The 19,498-nt window shown below is 33.1% G+C and overlaps 1 protein-coding gene across 9 annotated transcripts in view; it reads right to left on the bottom strand.

Annotated features, from left to right (window-relative positions):
* LCORL (ligand dependent nuclear receptor corepressor like) overlaps window positions 1-19,498 on the bottom strand; it is a 154,291-nt gene that overhangs the window by 87,177 nt on the left and 47,616 nt on the right. For 6 of the 9 annotated variants that reach the window (XM_031436803.2, XM_031436814.2, XM_031436815.2 and 3 more), the window contains exons 3-4: window positions 15,379-15,458; window positions 14,362-14,491 (exon numbers count right to left, since the gene is read on the bottom strand). In XM_031436803.2, the coding sequence (XP_031292663.1) occupies window positions 14,362-14,491; window positions 15,379-15,458 (210 nt within the window). Of the gene's footprint in view, window positions 1-12,870; window positions 12,918-14,361; window positions 14,492-15,378; window positions 15,459-18,285; window positions 18,395-19,498 lie in introns of all 9 variants that reach the window. The other 3 variants (XM_031436819.2, XM_031436809.2, XM_064487797.1) reach the window with 3 other exon arrangements.

The following is a 19,498-nucleotide window of genomic DNA, read 5'->3' as shown; positions in this document are numbered from 1 at the left end:
CATCAACCTTTTGCCCACTAATGCTAGCACTCATTGGTGGATGCAGTAATTGTCACTGTGGAGTTCTAAGGCTGATTTTCATTTCCTGCATTCCTTCTACATTTTTAAATGGAAATTCTTCTGTAAGAAAGAGCTGTCCCTTCTTCCTCATTTATTTATAACAGTATGAAAACATAGATATTGATCTTATCCCATAGGTATTTATTTTTTTGCTCAAATTGTTCCAGTTTTGGCCATCAGCAGCTCTTTCAGGTTGGTACCTGTGTCCTACCAGCCTACTTCTTTCGAGACTTCCTTACTTTCTTGGCATCACAAAATGCTCCAAACTCATTTTATACTTTCCCAGCCCCAGCTATGGAAGCAACCACTTCTCAAAAAGCCTTGGTTCCCTTTATTGGAGAAATCTTGTTTTATTAAGGATGTAGATCAATGTAGAATTCTTGCACTTCAGTGGATTATCTTATTTAATCTCTGACTACATGTACACATGATTTTGGACAGCACGGTTTTACAGTACTGCTCCGTACAATTTTTTTTTTTTTGCTCCAACAAAATACTCAACAATAATGAAAGAACACTCATTAACAATCTAAAACATTTCCAGAGCTAAAAAGGATTAAGTCAAAGAAATGGATGTAACAGGAAGAATCACAGACTTCATATTATCCCTGGGTTTATCTCTATAACATTCTAGACATTGTAACTCCAATAACTCCAATAAACAATGATGCCAGAGGTATACAACATACCCTAATCTAGGTAGCAACTGACCAGTACTCCACCAGAGTGCTTCTTCTACAAACAAACCTCAACAACATCAACCAGTATTGCCAGAACAATAAGTGTGCTTTTTAAGAAAAACAAAAATGGATAAAGACTCATGAAAAAAAAATAGCAAGCTTTTAATATGGGCCCACAGATGGTTTTGCAGAACTCTTCTATTTTGTGTTGAAAAATGAGATACATGCAAAGTAAATAAGGATGCTCTAGGCCACCCAAAAGGTTTTGGAGTTCAGGCAATACCAGAAAATTAGAGTACATGATCAGACTCACTAGCATATTTGGTTAGTATCATGGTTCCAGCTACTCAACAGAAACAATGTAATCTGACTTAGTGTATTTAAGACAGAAGCAATCCTAAAGCAGGATACTGTAACATCTGCTGGCCTAAAAAAAAATTTTTTTTCTTATATATACATAAAAGTATTTTAATATTTCTTGTCACTATAAAGGAGGCAAGAATATACAATGGAATAAAGACAGTCTCTTCAGCAAATGGTGTTGGGAAAACTGGACAGCAGCCATGTAAATCAATGAAGCTAGAACACTCCCTTACACCATACACAAAAGTAAAGTCAAAATGGATCAAAGACTTAAACTTAAGACAAGATACAATAAACCTCCTAGAAGAAACTATAGGCAACACATTATCTGACATACATCTCAAAAATGTTCTCCTAGGGCAGTCTACCCAAGCAATAGAAATAAAAGCAAGAATAAACAAATGAGACCTAATTAAACTTACAAGCTTCTGCACAGCAGAGGAAACCATGAGTAAAACAAATGACAACCTATGGAATGGGAGAAAATTTTTGCAAATGAAACCAACAAAGGCTCGATCTCCAGAATATATAAGCAGCTCATACAACTTAATAAGAAAACAACAAACAACCCAATCCAAAAATGGGCAGAAGACCTAAACAAGCAATTCTCCAAGGAAGAAATACAAATTATCAATAGGCACATGAAGAAAATGCTCAATATCACTAATTATCAGAGAAATGCAAATCAAAACTACAATGGGGTATCACCTCACACCAGCTGGAATGGCCATCATTTAAAAGTCCACAAATGACAAATGCTGGAGAAGCTGTGGAGAAAACGGAACCCTCCTACACTGCTGGTGGGAATGCAGTTTGGTGCAGCCACTGTGGAAAACAGTATGGAGATAACTCAAAAGACTAGGAATAGACTTATCATATGACCCAGGAATCCCCCTCCTGGGCATATATCCAGAAGGAACCCTACTTCAAAAAGACACCTGCACCCCAATGTTCACAGCAGCACTATTTACAATAGCCAAGACATGGAAACAGCCTAAATGTCCATCAACAGATGACTGGATAAAGAAGAGGTGGTATATTTATACAATGGAATACTACTCAGCCATAAAAACCGACAACATAATGCCATTTGCAGCAACATGGATGTTCCTGGAGAATGTCATTCTAAGTGAAGTAAGCCAGAAAGAGAAAGAAAAATCCCACATGAGATCGCTCATATGTGGAATCTAAAACAAAAAAAACCAAAGAACAAAAAAACCCCATAAATACAAAACAGAAACAGACTCACAGACATAGAATACAAACTTGTGATTGCCAAGGGGGCGGTGGGTGGGAAGGGACAGACTGGTTTTCAAAATGTTGAATAGATAAACAAGATTACACTGTATAGCACAGGGAAATATATACAAGATCTTGTGGTAGCTCACAGCAAAAAAAAAATGTGACAATGAATATATGTATGATCATGTATAACTGAAAAATTGTGCTCTACACTGGAATTTGACACAACATTGTAAAATGACTATAACACAATAAAAAAAGTTAAAAAAAACCCATTTATCATTATAAAGTACACTCTCTATTGCCCATACCTAAAGAATTAAAAAGTAAAATAATAAGTTCTTAAATAATTTATGTTTTGCTTTAGAAAATGTGACCTTTCATTGCACAAATATATTCATACAAGATTTTCACTCTGTTATTAATATTTTAAAATTAGTTTTGGTTCTCTGATATTCAGAACATGGAGGGAATAAGAAAAACAGCTAACAGGATTAGCCAACTTTGAAATTTTACTTCAAAGTGTCTCATGATTATGGAAGGCTGATTGGTGTATATGTCTATAGAACAATTTTTTCAAATATTCCTTTTCTTTTTACTTCTTGAATGTTACATAGGCTAACAATATATATCAACACATTTTAGCAAAAAATTTTTCTATTTTATTAGCTAAGAAAGTGAAGCACAAAAGTGACTTATTTGTATAAAACAAACACAAAGAATGTTGTAATTTGTATCCTATTTATGTGACAATTCTACTTCCCCAAAATATTCAGAGTATCATGTATGCTGCTGACAGTTCTGAAGTATTACTACTGCTCACTTTTGAGACTGCACGACACCTTACACCTTGATGTTAGTTACTAATTCATGGAATCCTAAGGATAATCTTCTTAATGATTATAAGATGTAATCTGAGAACTAACCCCTAGGTGATACTCCTTTGTTGACTTAGTGTGATTCCAAGTAATTGATAATAATAATAATAAATAATAGTAGCAGCAGTTTTAGACAACTGAGCTCTTACATTATCTCTTCCTCCCATCCCTCCCCATCTTTATTGAGGCATAACTGGTATACAAAAAACTGCACATAAATAATGTATACAATTTGGTGAGTTTGCAAGCAGTATCTCTTTTACATCACAATAATCTTCTTAAGAAGTAGAATCATTCCTATTAGACAGAAATGGAAACTAGTCTTAAGGAGGTTAAAAAGTTTGCTTAAGGTCACACAAGGCTGAATAAGTTGTAGAACCAGGACTAGAACCCAGGTCTAACTAAAAAACCTGACCTCTTAACTTCTGTGCCATATTATGAATAGAACAGGTCATTTAGATGCCATTGCTTAGTTTTCTTATACATTCAAAGCGAAAAAATTAGTGCAGTCCACCATGGGGCTACTCTTCACTGGATGCCTATATGGCACTAAGCTGGATGTTTCATTTACATTATATCAATCTTCACAATGATATAACATCACCAAGTAAAGTAACTTGCCCAATATCACAGCTATTTAATGAATAAAACAGCAAACAACCAACCAATCTAGGTTTGACTGCATAGCCCGTATTTTTTCCACCAGAAGCTACTAGTAAACACACAGTAAACGCTAAAATGTAAACCAATATCTTTTGTTTTAATAAAACTATTTTTAGTGGGTGAGGGCACACAATAGAGTATAAGCATCTATAATTATTACGCCTCTTCTGCATATGAGAAAACTAGGTCACATAAAAGAGTAAGTAGTTTATCAAAACCATATCACTAATTCATGGTAGAGCAAGATTTGAATCCATATCTGTTCTATGGTAGAGCTTATGCTTTTGCCCTTTCTCCTTAAGATAGAAACATTTTAGACGACTTCATTCAAAATACTTTAAGGTGGAAAACACACACACATAACAAATCCACATGGAGAAAGGTAGGGGATCACCACTACTTAGCAATAACAAATCAGTGAGTTCCAATCAACAGAACAGTCTGAGCAGGCTGTCAATATAATGTACAACTAGCCAACTGCAAATAGTAAACTGTAATGGATAGTTCATAATGATATATAAACTAAAAATGGTGAGATTGTAATTTACAAAACTAATTTATCACATTTCAAAGGTACAGTATCTGATCAAACTCTGCTAGAATCCTAGACTCCTTATATCTTGAGATACACAAGAGAAATTCAGAAAGAATTAATCAGCCATTGAGGTTCCAAAGGGCCACAGAAAATAAGTAATTATTTAAAAGAGAATTACAACTATTATCATATTAAATGAGATAAAGGAAAGTTCATGTGTTAGAGTATGTTTAACAAAGTACTATCTCTACAAAAATTGCATTTGAAAAAATGACCTTTGTGTGAGAGTAAGAAACTGAAAACATCAGACTCAAAATTATGGCAAGACAGAACCTTTATAAAAGCACTGAGGCAGTAGATTGTTTCAGAGGCCGGCTTATAACTCAGTTGTTTTTTACAGTAGAGTTTATCACCCATAAAACTACAGTAATATGAAGAAAATTATCAGAAAAAAAAAATAGCTGACCAGCAACATACCCCTCCCCACCCTTTTTATTTCAGTTCAAGGCACACGACTACTTTACTTCAGTCTTCAGCTAATTTCATTGGCTATCGAGTTTTGTTTTTTCCTTAAAAGGCCCTGATCTTCAGATGCTAGTACCACCCAATTTAGTATATTGGACTGTCTTAAATTTGCAGGCAGACTGCAATCGGGTTTAAAGTCTTACAGCTAAGAGAATCACGTGCTATGTGCAAAGATGCTTTATAAACTACAGGAGGTGTGCAGAAACTAAGCTATTAAAAAAAAGTAAGTTTATTTATCTCCTATCTCATGGTCTCTTTGGGATGTATTCTGACCAATTAGACCAGTGGACAGATACCCCATGACACAGATTTTTATTTTTCACACTTGTCATGAAATATCTGCAGTGGCATGCTGATGCATTTGGCACTTCTAGATGTAGGATTCATGGAAGAGCTTTGATTAAAAGACACTCTAAGTCAATCAGGCTTAGGAAAAAGTATCACAATAAACAATAAATGGAGTATGAACAAACCTAGTGTATTTTTGGTTAACTTCCAGGAGTTAAAGGAAATGCTCACTGTAAAGTAAAAAGCCTTATATCTAGATAAAGAGGCTGGATTTAATGAAGTGCACCATGAAAATGTTAAAGAACTGCTAATATCACATAGTGGAGAGTTTATGATTGAGAAAAGTTTTCAACTTGATGCTCATCATTAGTCAGGTAAAGATAAAGGAGTCACAGATATCTGACATCAAATCTTTAAAAGAAACTTTACATTATGCAGATAAAATGGTTGTTGATACAACAGAGTTTGGTCATGATATGAGAAGACTTCTCACATTACAGGGTAATCAGGAGCTGAAAAAGTGCAAGTGAAGCAAACTTAAATAGTTGGTCCATTTTTAGTTTTTAAGAGTCCCATTGTTTTTTCCATGGCTTCAACTAATGGTTAAGAGCTAGTTTCACGGATTCAGACTTGGACAAACCTCAGGCATTTAATTCAGCTTTCCACTACTTCCCCAGCTCAACGTGGCTTAATATTGCTTATCACCGAACAGCAACAGGAACTAAGCCTCCATCTCTTTTATTACCATCAAACTTCAGGTAGGCAACTCTTTCATCCATTAATTAAACATTTAAAAAATGCCTTTTAAAAATTGTTTTACTGAATGCTACTGGCAATCATTAACTATCTTACATTATTTCATTAGTTACTTACATTAGAGTACACGTTCCTTGGTCAAGTTATTTAACTGTTATTTCTTTGTATGTAAGTAAAGGAACAGAGTAAATAATCTCTAAATCCCCTACTTGCTTTAAAATGCTGTAATTTTAGATTGGTTTTAAAAGGAAAATAAATGATCTGTAAAACTAAGGAATGGGCGTGGCAGTCACCTACCACATGCCTGATCTGTAATTTTTCAAAACTTTAACTCTTTAATTCTTGAAATGTAATCCCCCTAGGATTTCTGTAGTTTGATACCTTATTTTTTCGCTTTTGCTCAAATGTTATTTGAATACTCTTTATAAGATCGCGATCCCCACCTCTAACCTGACATTCCCTATGCTCCTCTCTCCACTTTGCCTCCACAGCCCTTATATATATATTTATATCCAGCCTGTGTGTAAGGGGTGTATGCGTGTATGTATGCACATTCAACCACAAATAGACTTTACTTATTTACTGTCTGCTTCCCATCACTAGCATACAAAAGTCCATGAAGAGAAGGATGTTTTTTTGCCTTTTGTTCACTAGTACGATACCTGGCATATAGAAGGAAGCTTAGTGGATCTTTGTTGAATGAAGGGACTTCTTTATTCATGGACCAGCAATATGTTTTATAAAGGCCAACATGTTAGTCTTGCTTCAGGGAAAGTCATACTTCAGGGAAAGAAAGAACTAAGTTAGTAGCATTTTATAAAAGAACACATAGGTGATGACACAGCTGGTAACTTCATGAGTTACTCAGAAAACCAGAGAATATTATAAAAAGATTTTTAAAATAAGTTAATAATAAACAGTTAAATAGCAAAAGTAATTGTCTATTTCTTCCACATAAAAGTGCTTTTTCCAATTTAGTACTCTGATTATTTTGAATAGCATATACAGATTACTACATTTAATTGGATACAGGCTAATTTCACTATCTGCCATATTAGAGACAGAGCATAGGCAAGAAATATTACCTAAGGATAGATGCTAATTCAAATAATAGAGCCCCAAATAAAATTTCCTTTTTTCTGAGAATTAGGTCTTCCCTCTCACCCACTAGACTATACCGTCTCAACTTAATTAGAATATGCAAATAAAAATTTTAGACAAGTCCTAAAGAATTTTATAAAGATAAATGGAAGAACCACTGCTTCCTCCAAATTTAAACTATGCCCTCAAAAGGTTATTAGAGTTGTGTAAAACCACTGAAACAGTAATTCAATGACTAAACATTTCTGAAAGGAATTTAGAATCTCTTATATTTTCAATATTTTTGACTGACCCCTGGAACATCTTAGAATTTTGGCACTTGCTTTTCACATGCAAGGACTCTTAAAAGATTTTGCTTTAGCATACTACTGCTATAAGTCACGGTTTTTAAAAGCTGGATAGACAATCATGATTTTAAAGCATTGCTATTGATCTTTAAAATTATTCCTTTTCTACATGCACTCAATTAAGTTATTGAGTATTAACTATACCAGGTACTATTCTAGATGCTTACGATATAGCAAAATAGACAAAATCCCTGTCTTACTGTTCTTATATTCTAGAAGTAGCAGATAACAAAGAGATGGTAAAAGAGGAGTCAGTCAGGGAAACAAATAAACAAAAAGCAGAATGATAGGAAAGAGAGTGACTGAAAGAATTATAAACAGAATGACTGGGGCAATGGGTGGCATCTGGCCATTGGTAATGTTTGGTAATATGAAGGAGTGCAATGCTCAGGCAGAAACAGGATTCCAGGTAGAGGTAATAGCAACAGCAAGTAGGAAGACCCTGAGATGGGAATAAAGTTAGCACACTTAAGAAAAAGCAAAAAAGCCAGAGTCTGCAAAAGAATGGGCAATTAAGAGATGTGGTTAAAGAGGAGGCAGAACCAGACAATGCAGATCAAGTCCTTGATAGATTTTTTACTCTGACATGCAAAGCCAATTAAACATTTTTGGGCAGAGGAATGTTCTGGTTAAGGCTTTAGAAATATCACTTTGCCTTCTATGAAGAAAAATGAATTGGTACGGAAGGGCAAAGGAGAAGCAGAGACACCAGTTAGGAGGCTCTTTAAGGAGTATATGTAAAAAATGAAGTGCCGTGGTTTAGGATGGTAGCAAAAGAAATGTTGAGACACGGTCAGATTCTGGACAGATTTTGAAGGTAGAGCCAATGGGACTTGACTATAGGTTGAATGTGGGTATAAAGGACACTGAGGAATCAAGAAAGGCTCCAAGCTTTGGGGGCTGACCACCTGGGTCAAAAGTGATACATTTTACTAAAATGGGAAAGACTAGGGCAGAGGAAAGTTTCGTTGAGAGTAAAATCAACTGTTCTGTTTTAGTCAGGTCATTCTGAGATGCCTATCAGATATTCTAGTAAAGAAAGATATAAGAAAGAAGACATGATATAAGATCAAGTAGACAGATATAAGAGAGTAAAGCTAGAGGAAAGATTAGGATTAGATGTAATTCTATAATATGCAGATATCATCAGCACGTACATTATAATTAAATCCACTGGACAAAATGAGGCCATCAAGTAAGAGAAGGTATAATGGGAAGAACGACAGCTGAGGACTAACTCCTGGGCTCTTCAATATTTAAAGATCAAGAAGATAAAAATCAGCAAGAAGCATATGAAAGAAGTTATCTGCAAGAAATAGGAAAAAGAAATTAAAAGAATATAATTTCCTAGAAACCAGGATTAAGGAAGTGATCAATTCTATCAAATGATGCTGAAAGCCTGAATAAGGTGAAAATTGATAACTTTCTTCTGAGTAGTACAAGATGGAATTACCAATGAAATTGATAAAAAACAACTTCAGTGGAATAGTAGGAAAGAAAGTTTAATTGGGATGGGTTGAAAAGACAAGGGGAGTTGAGAAGTGAAGCTGGTAAAAGTATAGAAAGAACAAATATTTATTAAATATGAACCAAATGTCAGATGCTTCAGATATATCAGTCAGTAAAAATAAAAAAATCCAATTCTTCATAGTGTTTATATTCTAGCAGGAAGAAAAAGATAATAAACAATAAATAAAAGGAAAAAGTAAATTATATAATATGTAAGAAGGTGATTGTGCTACAAAAAAAGGAAGGGTGATTTTTCGTTGTGACGGTTTGAGGAGACAGAGAACATAACCACCTGTAATAGAGGAAACTGACTAGGTGAGACATCACAGTCAGCATAACCGGGTGTTTTACTCTAGTTAAGTTCAGCTGTTCCAGGACAAGGGTGTAATATATACAGAATTGGGTTAAAACACAGATAAGGTTCTGATAAACAAATATGAAGAGAAGAAGGGAGTTAAGATTTATAGAAAGATGACCACAGCGATCAAGCACAGTATCTGAGCTGAGTAAGGAGAGATGTGAAGTCATGAGAAGACAATAAACAGTAAGAAGTGGTATGGGCAATAGATTGCAGGATGCAAGGAGGTTAAAAAAAAAAATACTGGCATGACTACTGGAATAAAATGGTAGTTAGAAAAAGAGATGGTTGAAATTTTATTTGGCAGGAGGCAATGGTCTAGGGATGATTATGGGAAAAGGTAGCTGGAGTGGAATGGAGGGAGAGATCATTTGAAATGAAAAGATCAAGTAACTGAGAGGCCAGAATGTTGACCATATCAGCTACATAGAACTTGAAGTCACCAAGAACTATGATGAGAGGAAGAAAGTGAAAGGGCTGGTAGAGGTCTGCAACATGATAATATTAATGGGATGTTTGATGTCATGTGCTCCAAACAAGCTGATGGTTTTGATGATGAGGGCAAATAAATGATCAGAAAGCAGCTATACAGATCTCAGAAGTTGCTTGTTAATTTTATCATACTTACATTACATAAAGCAAGGAATTACAAATATCCAGCAAGAGAAAGGGTTATAAAAGCATCTTTTATGAATATATATGCTTCAGTTATAGCAAAAAAGTAAAGGTAACATTAAGAGAAAAGACTAAGGATATAGGGGATTGCTGATGAAAGACCACAAGTTCCAGAAGACACAGTGGGAAAAATGTGGGTGCTTGTAAAGCTGTAACTGGGTCAAATTAGAGGTGAAAAAAGACAAAAAAAGGGAAGAATCCAGGTGATGAAGAATGACCCCATAGTCGGCCTTTAATTTCTGCTGTATTGCAGGCAGAAAGGTGATTTTAATAGAAATGCAAAAATTTTTTAATCTAGTCCTAATTTTAAGTGTGTTCTTAGAATTTCATTCATGTCCTCTGTATATGGCAAAACAAGGAAAATCTTTTCATGAACATTTCTGAATGTGGCTTATAATGGTATGTGGATTATTTTATGGCACTAACATACAATTCCCTGAGAGTTCCAAAAAGGCAACCCACATATAAAAAGAAAGCCTATGTATGACCACAATGGTATCACAAAGGCACACTTGTAAAAGAAACACTTATGGCCTGAATGAATTAGGTCAAATTTAAATAGTCAGGGATGATTGCATTTAGAGAAAAGTGATCTAAAATATTAACACTCCTGTTTCTAAGAAATCAAATGTTTTATCATCAGTCATAATCCACTTAGTTAAAGAGCAGTGTAAATATTTATTTCATGCAATAGTATAAAGCTTAAAAATGAAGAGTTTAAAAGGAAACGGGTCTGTGTTCAGAAAAGGCATGAAAAACTTTACATAAAACCTGGCTATCAGTTAATTCAAGGGGAAAGGGCTGTTTAATCGCAGCTTTCAACTAACTACATCAGATACAGACGGAAGGTCTGTGAAAAGACAAGACCAGAACAATAGTTACATAAATGGTAAATGTATGTGGGGGTAAAAGATAAACTAGGAAAAACATACTGTATTTTGCTGAAAGGTTTTATTGTACTATATACTTAGTATGATTCATTCAGCTATAATGTGCATACTATTTGTCCAATTTATTCAAGTTAAGTAGCCTTTTTTAATTTAAAAATAAAAGATGAGACATCTTCCTGAACCATAAGCCAGTGATTTACACGACTTTAGGTGATTAGAGAATGTGAAGCTAAAAGTCAAAATAATTCAGTTTATATCTTATGGGGATAGCCTCATAAAAGGCATTTTATATCTATATGCCTATGTTTATTCACACTTCAAAACAACTAAATTTACTGATATTCAAACTATACATAGTAATAAACTTAAGTACAAAGTAGGAAAATATAAACTATACGTACATGCTAAATAATTTTAGTCTTCAAACAGAGTAAGTGTTAATACCACTGAGTATGTAGAGAAACTGGAAGCTATCTGGACAGTTTATCTTAGTACTCATTCATTCATTCAAGAAATATTTACTGAAGATCTAAGATGTGACAAGTACTGTTCCAGATACCTGGGATTCTGCAATTAACAGAACAAAGTCTCTACTATCATGGAGCTTTCATTCTACTCTAGCACTCTGGACAATTTCTAGGGTTAACCTCTGGAAGGAATTCAATATTGAAAAACTTCTAAAGTAAAGAACATACAAAATTAGTTAAAAGTTCACTTCTGCACTAAAATATCCCCTCCTCCTGATTCTATTTATTCAATCCTGAAAGAGTATCTTTGACTCGTTTCTCATTATAAGGGATTGTCCGAACTGTATTTAGTTTAGTAAGTTTTCTCCAATTATTAAACACTATGAAGGAACTAATCACTAAAGCTGTTCATAGTTCATAAAAAGGAAAAGGAAACCTATGAGAAACAGAGCATTTCTCATAGTTTCTCTCTAGTTTGCCTAATTCAATTAAAATAATTCTAGTCCTAGGCTGCTAAGTAGTAGAGAATAGGAAGGCTTTTCTATTTAATACTTAAAAGAACTTCAGTGCTCTCCACACAGAACATCTCTGACCTTTTTAAAATTTCTTTCAAGGATTCAAATGTTCACAACACAGAATTTAACTTCTCTGTGCTTCATTGTCTCTATCTGTTAAAATGATAATAAGAGGACCTCTCTCTTAAAACTGTTTTGGGATTAAATGAGATAAAGCACCAAAAGGGTCTAGTGTTCCATCATAAGTGATGGCCTCAATGATAATAATTATCCTAAGTGTGAGTTCTCAATAATAATAGTTTACATTTAATTTATCATCATTATCCCCAAAATTATAGTTAGGAAGGATAACAAACAAGCTACAATGAGGATTATATTAAAAGATTTTCTTGTTTTGGCAAGATGATCTCATGCTTATGTTCCTCAAACTAAGCAACAGATTTAAATATCAGTAACATTAATGTTATTAATATCCAGAACTCCTAAAAATGACTGAGAAATTTTCAGGAATCAAATGAAAACTTCACTAAACAATATGTTTTATTAACATTTTATTTGCTTCAAAGTCTCAGAAGTATTTCCTGTCTTTAAAAACACATTTTTTGCCTTTTATTTCAAAGCAGAGTAAATAGAACTTCCTAAAAAAATAAACAAATAATAAACAAATACACAAAGGAATTAGGACCATTTAAAAGATAGTTATTATCTTCTAGCCTCATCCTGGTCAGACCATACTGGAAATCTCTAAAATGATTTTATTCAAAGAAAATGAAAAACAAACAACAGAAACAAACCCAAGTAAACAAGTAGAAAAGTATTTATGTTTAATTAAATCTGGAAAGTGATGATGGACTACAAATAAAGAAATTAACAAAGATAAAAATACTTAAGACCTGAAGTAAAGCAAAAATACTAGTAAGACTCTTTCATTTAAAAACCCTGGGATCTTTCAAAGATCTTGAAGAAAATCAAAAAAATCCCCAAATGGAGAGGTCACTAAATATCCATGAACACTCACCCAACCATTGGTAGGAGACCTCTTGGAGACCCAGATGCTTGAATCAGCTGAAATAGTACCAAGTTTTTACTGATTACTCTTAATAGGGCAATGGAGCACAGGTTAACTCCATACTATCAAATATTAAAGGTTATTACTATTGATAATTCTACCTACTACCATTACAAATTATTCAAAGGAGACTGAGTAATAAGTTCAAAGGTGAGTGAAAGTTAACTGCATGCATGGGTGCAAATGCATACATTTCCTACAGCTCTCTCAGTGATGTAAATCTGATACAATAATTCTTCTTAGAAGTGTAAACTTACAGACAGAATACAATTTTTAAAATTAATATTATAAAATTCATAAAGCATGTAAAGTATTTTTATATTGGTTCACATAGAAAATTTTGGAAAAATAATTTTTTTAAAGACAATGCCACTTTTTCAATACTAAGTACTTTAGTAACACAGGAAAAGGTTTTCAGTTCTTTGAACTTAAAATATAGTTCTTAACTTTAGGCCTTTAAATATACTGATGATTCTTCTAACCAGAGGATTTTCATATTTCAACACATAAAAGAACTCATAACATTAAGACTAAACAAAAGCCTCCTTTCTCAAAGGGAAGGACTATATTCAACATCATTCATTAAAACCTGGAAGCTATTAATTTAACAGAAAATATTTAATATTACCTAATTCAAAAGAGGAGTAAAAGCACAGTCAGTACTTGGATGAAAACACAGTAATGTTTTTCTCAATCTCTGGAAGCTGGGAGGTAGGATGATCCCTCCACCACCCCCCTGAAATCCCCCCATGCCATGACTTACTCCAAAGGTCTATGTGGTAAAAATTAAGACACTCTACTACTAATGCAGAAATGGCCAAGAAAAAAAAATGGAAGGTTCTACGTGTCTGTATTTTTCTCAAGTAATTCAAGATACAAAAACTACTTCTGCCTAATAAATGTGTATCAAGGGAACAAGTGAAACAAGCTTCATTTGGATTAAATAGTTTAGATAGACAGGAAGCAAAGAAGAACACTGACATTTTAATGTCAAGTAAGCATATTCAGGATATCAAAGAAACACTGAAATCTCAATTCAGCAAATATACTACCAACCTGGCTGGTAAATGATTTAACTGTTCCATTTCTAAAAATAGCTTTGCAATATATCACTTATTGAACATGAATAATTTTCAAGTCTTGTGCAACCAAATAAGGAAGACTAGAAGCATTAAAAATTTTCATCTGCCTATAGTAGATTAAGAAAATAAAGACAGGGAGAGATTTGAGAATAGAATAGTGAAAAGGAATGCCTAATGAAGACTAGGTCTACAGTGACTGCAAATCCTAATGTCTCTAAAAATACAAAGAAAAACTAGCGATAAAGAAAAAATCAAGAATGGAGTAGAGATTGACATACTAAAAACATGTGTGTGAGGAAAATTAAAACATTTTAGATCTCTATTGAAAATTTTACATGACAAAGTATATCAATATTACCTTTCTTTCGAAAGAGTGCATTTAGGTAATTTTCTGCTTGGCATTCAATCTTTTCAGTGTTGGACTGGCCCTGAGATGATAGTTCCTCTGTTGGTGTTGACTGTGAAGAATCAAGAGATGGTATACAATCCTAGAATTAGGAGAAAGCAACACACACACACACAAATCACTTTTTATTTAAACACAGGACTCCATTTAAAATGGCAAAAAAAAAAAAATTAATTCTCTAAATGCTCATTTGTTCTACCTTTTAAATAAATTATATACAGATCACAAAATTTAGGAGCAGAGTCAGGAAAAAAGATATTTATCTTTTACAGAGGGCCAAATTAGCATTATTCTTCAGCAAAATTTTTGTCAAAAAGGGGGGAGGGCAGATAAAATATATTGTTAAATAAATTCACTATATAGCATGCCAATAATAAGTTTTAAGAACAAAGCAGATGTGTTTACACACTAATCTAACCAAAATGGGTACAAGTTCTCAAGTTCCCACTTCTTCTCAACAGTACATAAAGAATTAGGACTTCCCACCATACAAGAAGATGCTGCGCATCTAGTTTATGGCCTGTTTACTGTAGACACCAATAATTAATCATGTCACAGGAGATAATTATTTGATATCCAAAAGACTTCATAAGAAAGTTAAAAGGCTAAAATGTAGTGCTACATTATCCTCCAACCACCAATTCCTAAGAAATCAGACTATAGGATGGCCTCAGACCAAACTGTCTTCCTAAATATAAAACAGATCTGCAACTTAACTTTATGAGTCAGGGAGTTCTAAGAAAGAAATGTAAAATAAGCAAAAAAAGATGAGTGTGTTGGGATTTTCATCCGTAGGTTAAACTAAATGTTAGACTTCTAACGTAAGACTTTAAAATATTATTCTCATTACTAAAATCAAGTATTTAAATTTCACTGTAAGTCACATATTTTCAGAACAAATTAAGTTTAAAAAATTGTGTTACAATTGTACAATTAGTTTAGAAATAATTTCACAGCACTAAAACTTACACTGACTGCTTCTCTCTGTAGGTTACAAAATGAACATTTTTCATCCATAGACCAGTCAGTCAGCTCTTCTGGTTCACAGTCTTTAAAAGAGGGAAAAATATTGATTAAATACACTAACTTTATTAAAATAAATAAAATTACCTCTCTATAGCAATGGCTCATATAAAAAAAACTAACTACTAACTATAAGGGGAAAAGCCCTAACTTTAAAACTAAACTGGTGACATCTAGAAAGGAATATGAAGAGTAAATTTGCACTATTATCAGACAAAGCAGCAAGAACAATAAGCTGGTTATAAATTAACTTTCCAACATTAGAATTTTAAGTATTTAGCCTTCTGAAAGATTCAATTTATCATTGTCTATTAATTTTTACTTTCACTATGAAAGAAATCAGAAAAAACAAGACGATATGGGGGAAGAGGAATAAATTCTCCTTATCACGAAAGACAACATAAAACAGAGAAATGGAGTAAAGCACCAGAAAAGCCTTCAGAATTTGAGAAAATGGAATGCTGTCCCCCTAAAAAAGTAGAAATCCATTGCTAAAAAGTCAGATCAGATTTTTATTACATTGCTTAAAGGCTTTGCTGTAAGAGTTAGAGCAATAAGCAAGTAAACAAGTTATATTATTCAATATAAAATATGAATTTTTTTCGTAAGAATGTTCCTTATATTTCAACTATTGTAATATACTAAGAGTTCATGGAAAATGTTTTCTAATGAAGAAATTTTATTAACCTACAATAACATTATCATTCTAACCATACTTGGTAATAGATTGATTTTTCAAATTTGCTCCTTGCAACAGAAACTCCCTCCATTTCTTTTCCCAAATAAACTCACATACAGAACCTCAAATAAACCATTATCACCTGAGGCAGCTAAACTGGACTAATTTGAAAAGCACTGGTGTACCACAATAATTTCTCTTGTACTTTTAAAATACACAATGAAACTGAATGCGTTTTCTGCTACACTATACAGGAAAAAACTCATCTTTCTGAAATAATGAGTAAATACTAGTTACGTTTAAACCCTGGGATACTCTTGAATTAATCCAGATATACAGGTCAAAAGAGAAGATAATATAATTTGTTGGAATATAAAGAGATTAGTGATTGCTTGCTCCCTTTGATTTTGGCAGTGGTCCAGAAATATTCCTAGTATTCATTTAAACTTGGAAAGAGCACAGAATGGGAACATAAGATCCAGTATGGAATAATGAAAAGATGACTATATTTGAAATCTCCAAAATGGAATGGAACTTACTAGTTGTAATCTTGCCAAGTCACAAAGTTTTTGTTCTAATTTCCACGTCTATAAAATTAGGATATCATCATGAAACTTACTTGTGGATCAAATTTTAAAAATATGAAAATACTTTATAAACTATAAAACATCATGCAAAGGCTAATTATTAACAAGGTAGTCACCAGTCTTTTTTTTATATCCTATACTATCACACATGAATTTAATAAGGTTAATTTGTAGAAGGCATATAATTTTAATTGAAAATTAAGAAATCAGAAATTCCTGCTTAAGAAAACTGATCACTTTTTGTAAATAACTGGTCAACTCATAAGGTATTTATATAATCTGTATAATTAAAAACCCAGAATTGTGCTATGCAGGCTTATAATTTTTTCCAACCTTTAACCCTCTTACTAGAACAGAATCATATTCACACTCTTGAATGTAGGATCGTGCAGTGTCTCTTACTAGGGAGGCACAGCTCTCTGACCAATGAAATGAATACAGAAAAGTGACAGTATACCATTCTACGCTTAGGCTTTAAAAGGTCTGGCAAGTTCCCACAGTTCTCTAGAACTTCCACCACCCAACATCAGAAGAATCTGCCCCATAAAGCCATTATTCCTTCAGCCAGGGACCTGAAGTCATGAGGAAATGCAATCTTCACCCACAGCCTGGAGTCCAGTGAATTAGATTGCCCATAAGCATGAAATAGATTTTGGAGCTGTTTGTTATACAGAATTACTGTAGAAAAACTTGACTTGAAAAGCAAGCATAACATAATTTTGATAGATCAAGGAAACCTTACTGCTTTTTAAATTATGGCCTCATGAACAGAGGATATGAAAGAAATCCAGCATTGGGATTTTTGAAAAAACAGTAGGTCTGGAAAAGGAGTACTTTTGAAAAATCATTGAAAGGTTTCTTAAAGTTTCAGTGATAAATATGCTGACTTAAGGGACAACTTTGGATTAATTAAAACAATTGCCAGTTGCAAAATAAAATTGGGCATGCTGAGATTACCTTTATTTATTTTAGTTATTTTAGGTGGAGTTATTCAAGGAAATGTTAATTAAAATAAATGCCAATATGGTTAAGTAAATGGCACTGAATAATCAATGATTACATAAATGCTGTTAAATTTTACTGGGTTCAAAAATCTGTGACTTTACTTACAAACATTTAATAATTACTCTCTATATAGCAACTTTTAATTTTCAGTCCAAATAAATGATAGTGGCATACATACTTTCTAATGTAAGGAAAAGCTATTTTGAAAAATCAACTCTAGGCCAGATGTCTTCCCTCTGTCCAGGCTGTCCTTCCAGGTCATAAAAATTAAATAAACACTACAACAAAACATTCATTTTACCTCTCAAACAAAATCTGACAATCAATCAGATATTTATATCTAAAATAAGTAGTCTCTCATTTTGAGATTTTAATACATGAAGGTATAAGCTCAAAAAGGGTCAAATTATGTACCTTATACAATTAGCCTTATTAATAAAAGGTGATGTATATATAAAAACTGATGGTAAAGAAATGACAAAAGTTCAACCTTTCTACCATGTATATTACTCTTGTGGTCAAAGGCTCCAATCATTTATCTAATCTATATGGGAAAGAAAACAGACTCTGAAATTAGACAACCTTGTACTGAAACATGGTCTTTCCACATACTAGAAGTGGCCTTGGGCACGTTACTTTCTCTGAGCTTCAATTTCCTCATCTGTAAAATGATAATAATTGCATCTTAAGGCTGTAGTAAAAATAAAATAAAAACATATGCAAAACACGTAAGTCCAACAGATGTTACTTTCATTTTCTTTTAACTAATCACACTTCTTTTCAATGTTTTTATTCTCTTCAATACCCTCTAACATCAAAAGATAAACTTGGAGTTTATTAACAAAGCTCAATAAAAAGTGAAAAAGTAGAATACTGAAATTAGGTTTTTCATTAAGGTCATGCAAAAATAGTTATAACTTGATTTTGAGGAAAGAAACTGAACAGTGGGTAACATAATTAAAAAATAATTTTTCATTATGAAACTATGTATTAAATATATTGAAAGCACAAAGGAGAAAAGAAACACTATTCATAATCCCATCATTCAGAGATGATTAACATTTTACAATATACTCTTGCAGTTTACATTCTATGCCTCTTAAAAAAATTAGAGTCAGCTGATTTTTTGAAAAGATTAATGAAATGATAAACCTCTAGCTAAGCTAACCAAGGAAAAGAAGAAAGAAAATATCAAAAATGAAAGATGAGCCATCATTACTGATCCTAAGTACTAAAAGAATAACAAAAGAATATTATGGACAACATTAGTTTCCCACAAACTTGGATTAAAAGAAGATATAAATCTACCATATCTCACACAAGAAAAAATACATAATCTCAATAGGCATTTATCAATTAAAGAAATTAAATCAATAATTAGTAATGTTCCAAAACAGAAAGCATCAGCCCAAATGGTTTCTCTAATAATTTGTTTCAGAAAAAGGAAGCAGAGGAAATATTTCCTAACTCATTCTATAACTCCAAAACCTGCTTGAACAGACACCTCACCTGAGAAGATATGCATATAGCAAATAAGCAAATGAAAAGGTGCTCACTATCATATGCCATCAGAGAAATGCAAAGTACAGTGAGATATCACTATACACCTATTAGAATGTAAAGTCCAAAAAGTTGACAACATGAAATGCTGGTGAGGATGTAAAGCAAAAGGACCTTGTTACTGCTGGTGGGAACGCAAAGTATTACAGCCACTCATGAAGATAGTCTGACAGTTTCTTACAAAGCTAAACACAGTCTTTCCCTTTCAAATGATCTAGCAATGGTACTTCTAGGT

The sequence above is a fragment of the Camelus dromedarius genome, chromosome 1 (assembly GCF_036321535.1).
Source record: "Camelus dromedarius isolate mCamDro1 chromosome 1, mCamDro1.pat, whole genome shotgun sequence".
NCBI classification, from domain to species: Eukaryota; Metazoa; Chordata; class Mammalia; order Artiodactyla; family Camelidae; genus Camelus; species Camelus dromedarius.
The sequence above is the reverse complement of the archived record's forward strand: the minus strand, read 5'-3'. Positions and strand labels throughout refer to the sequence as shown.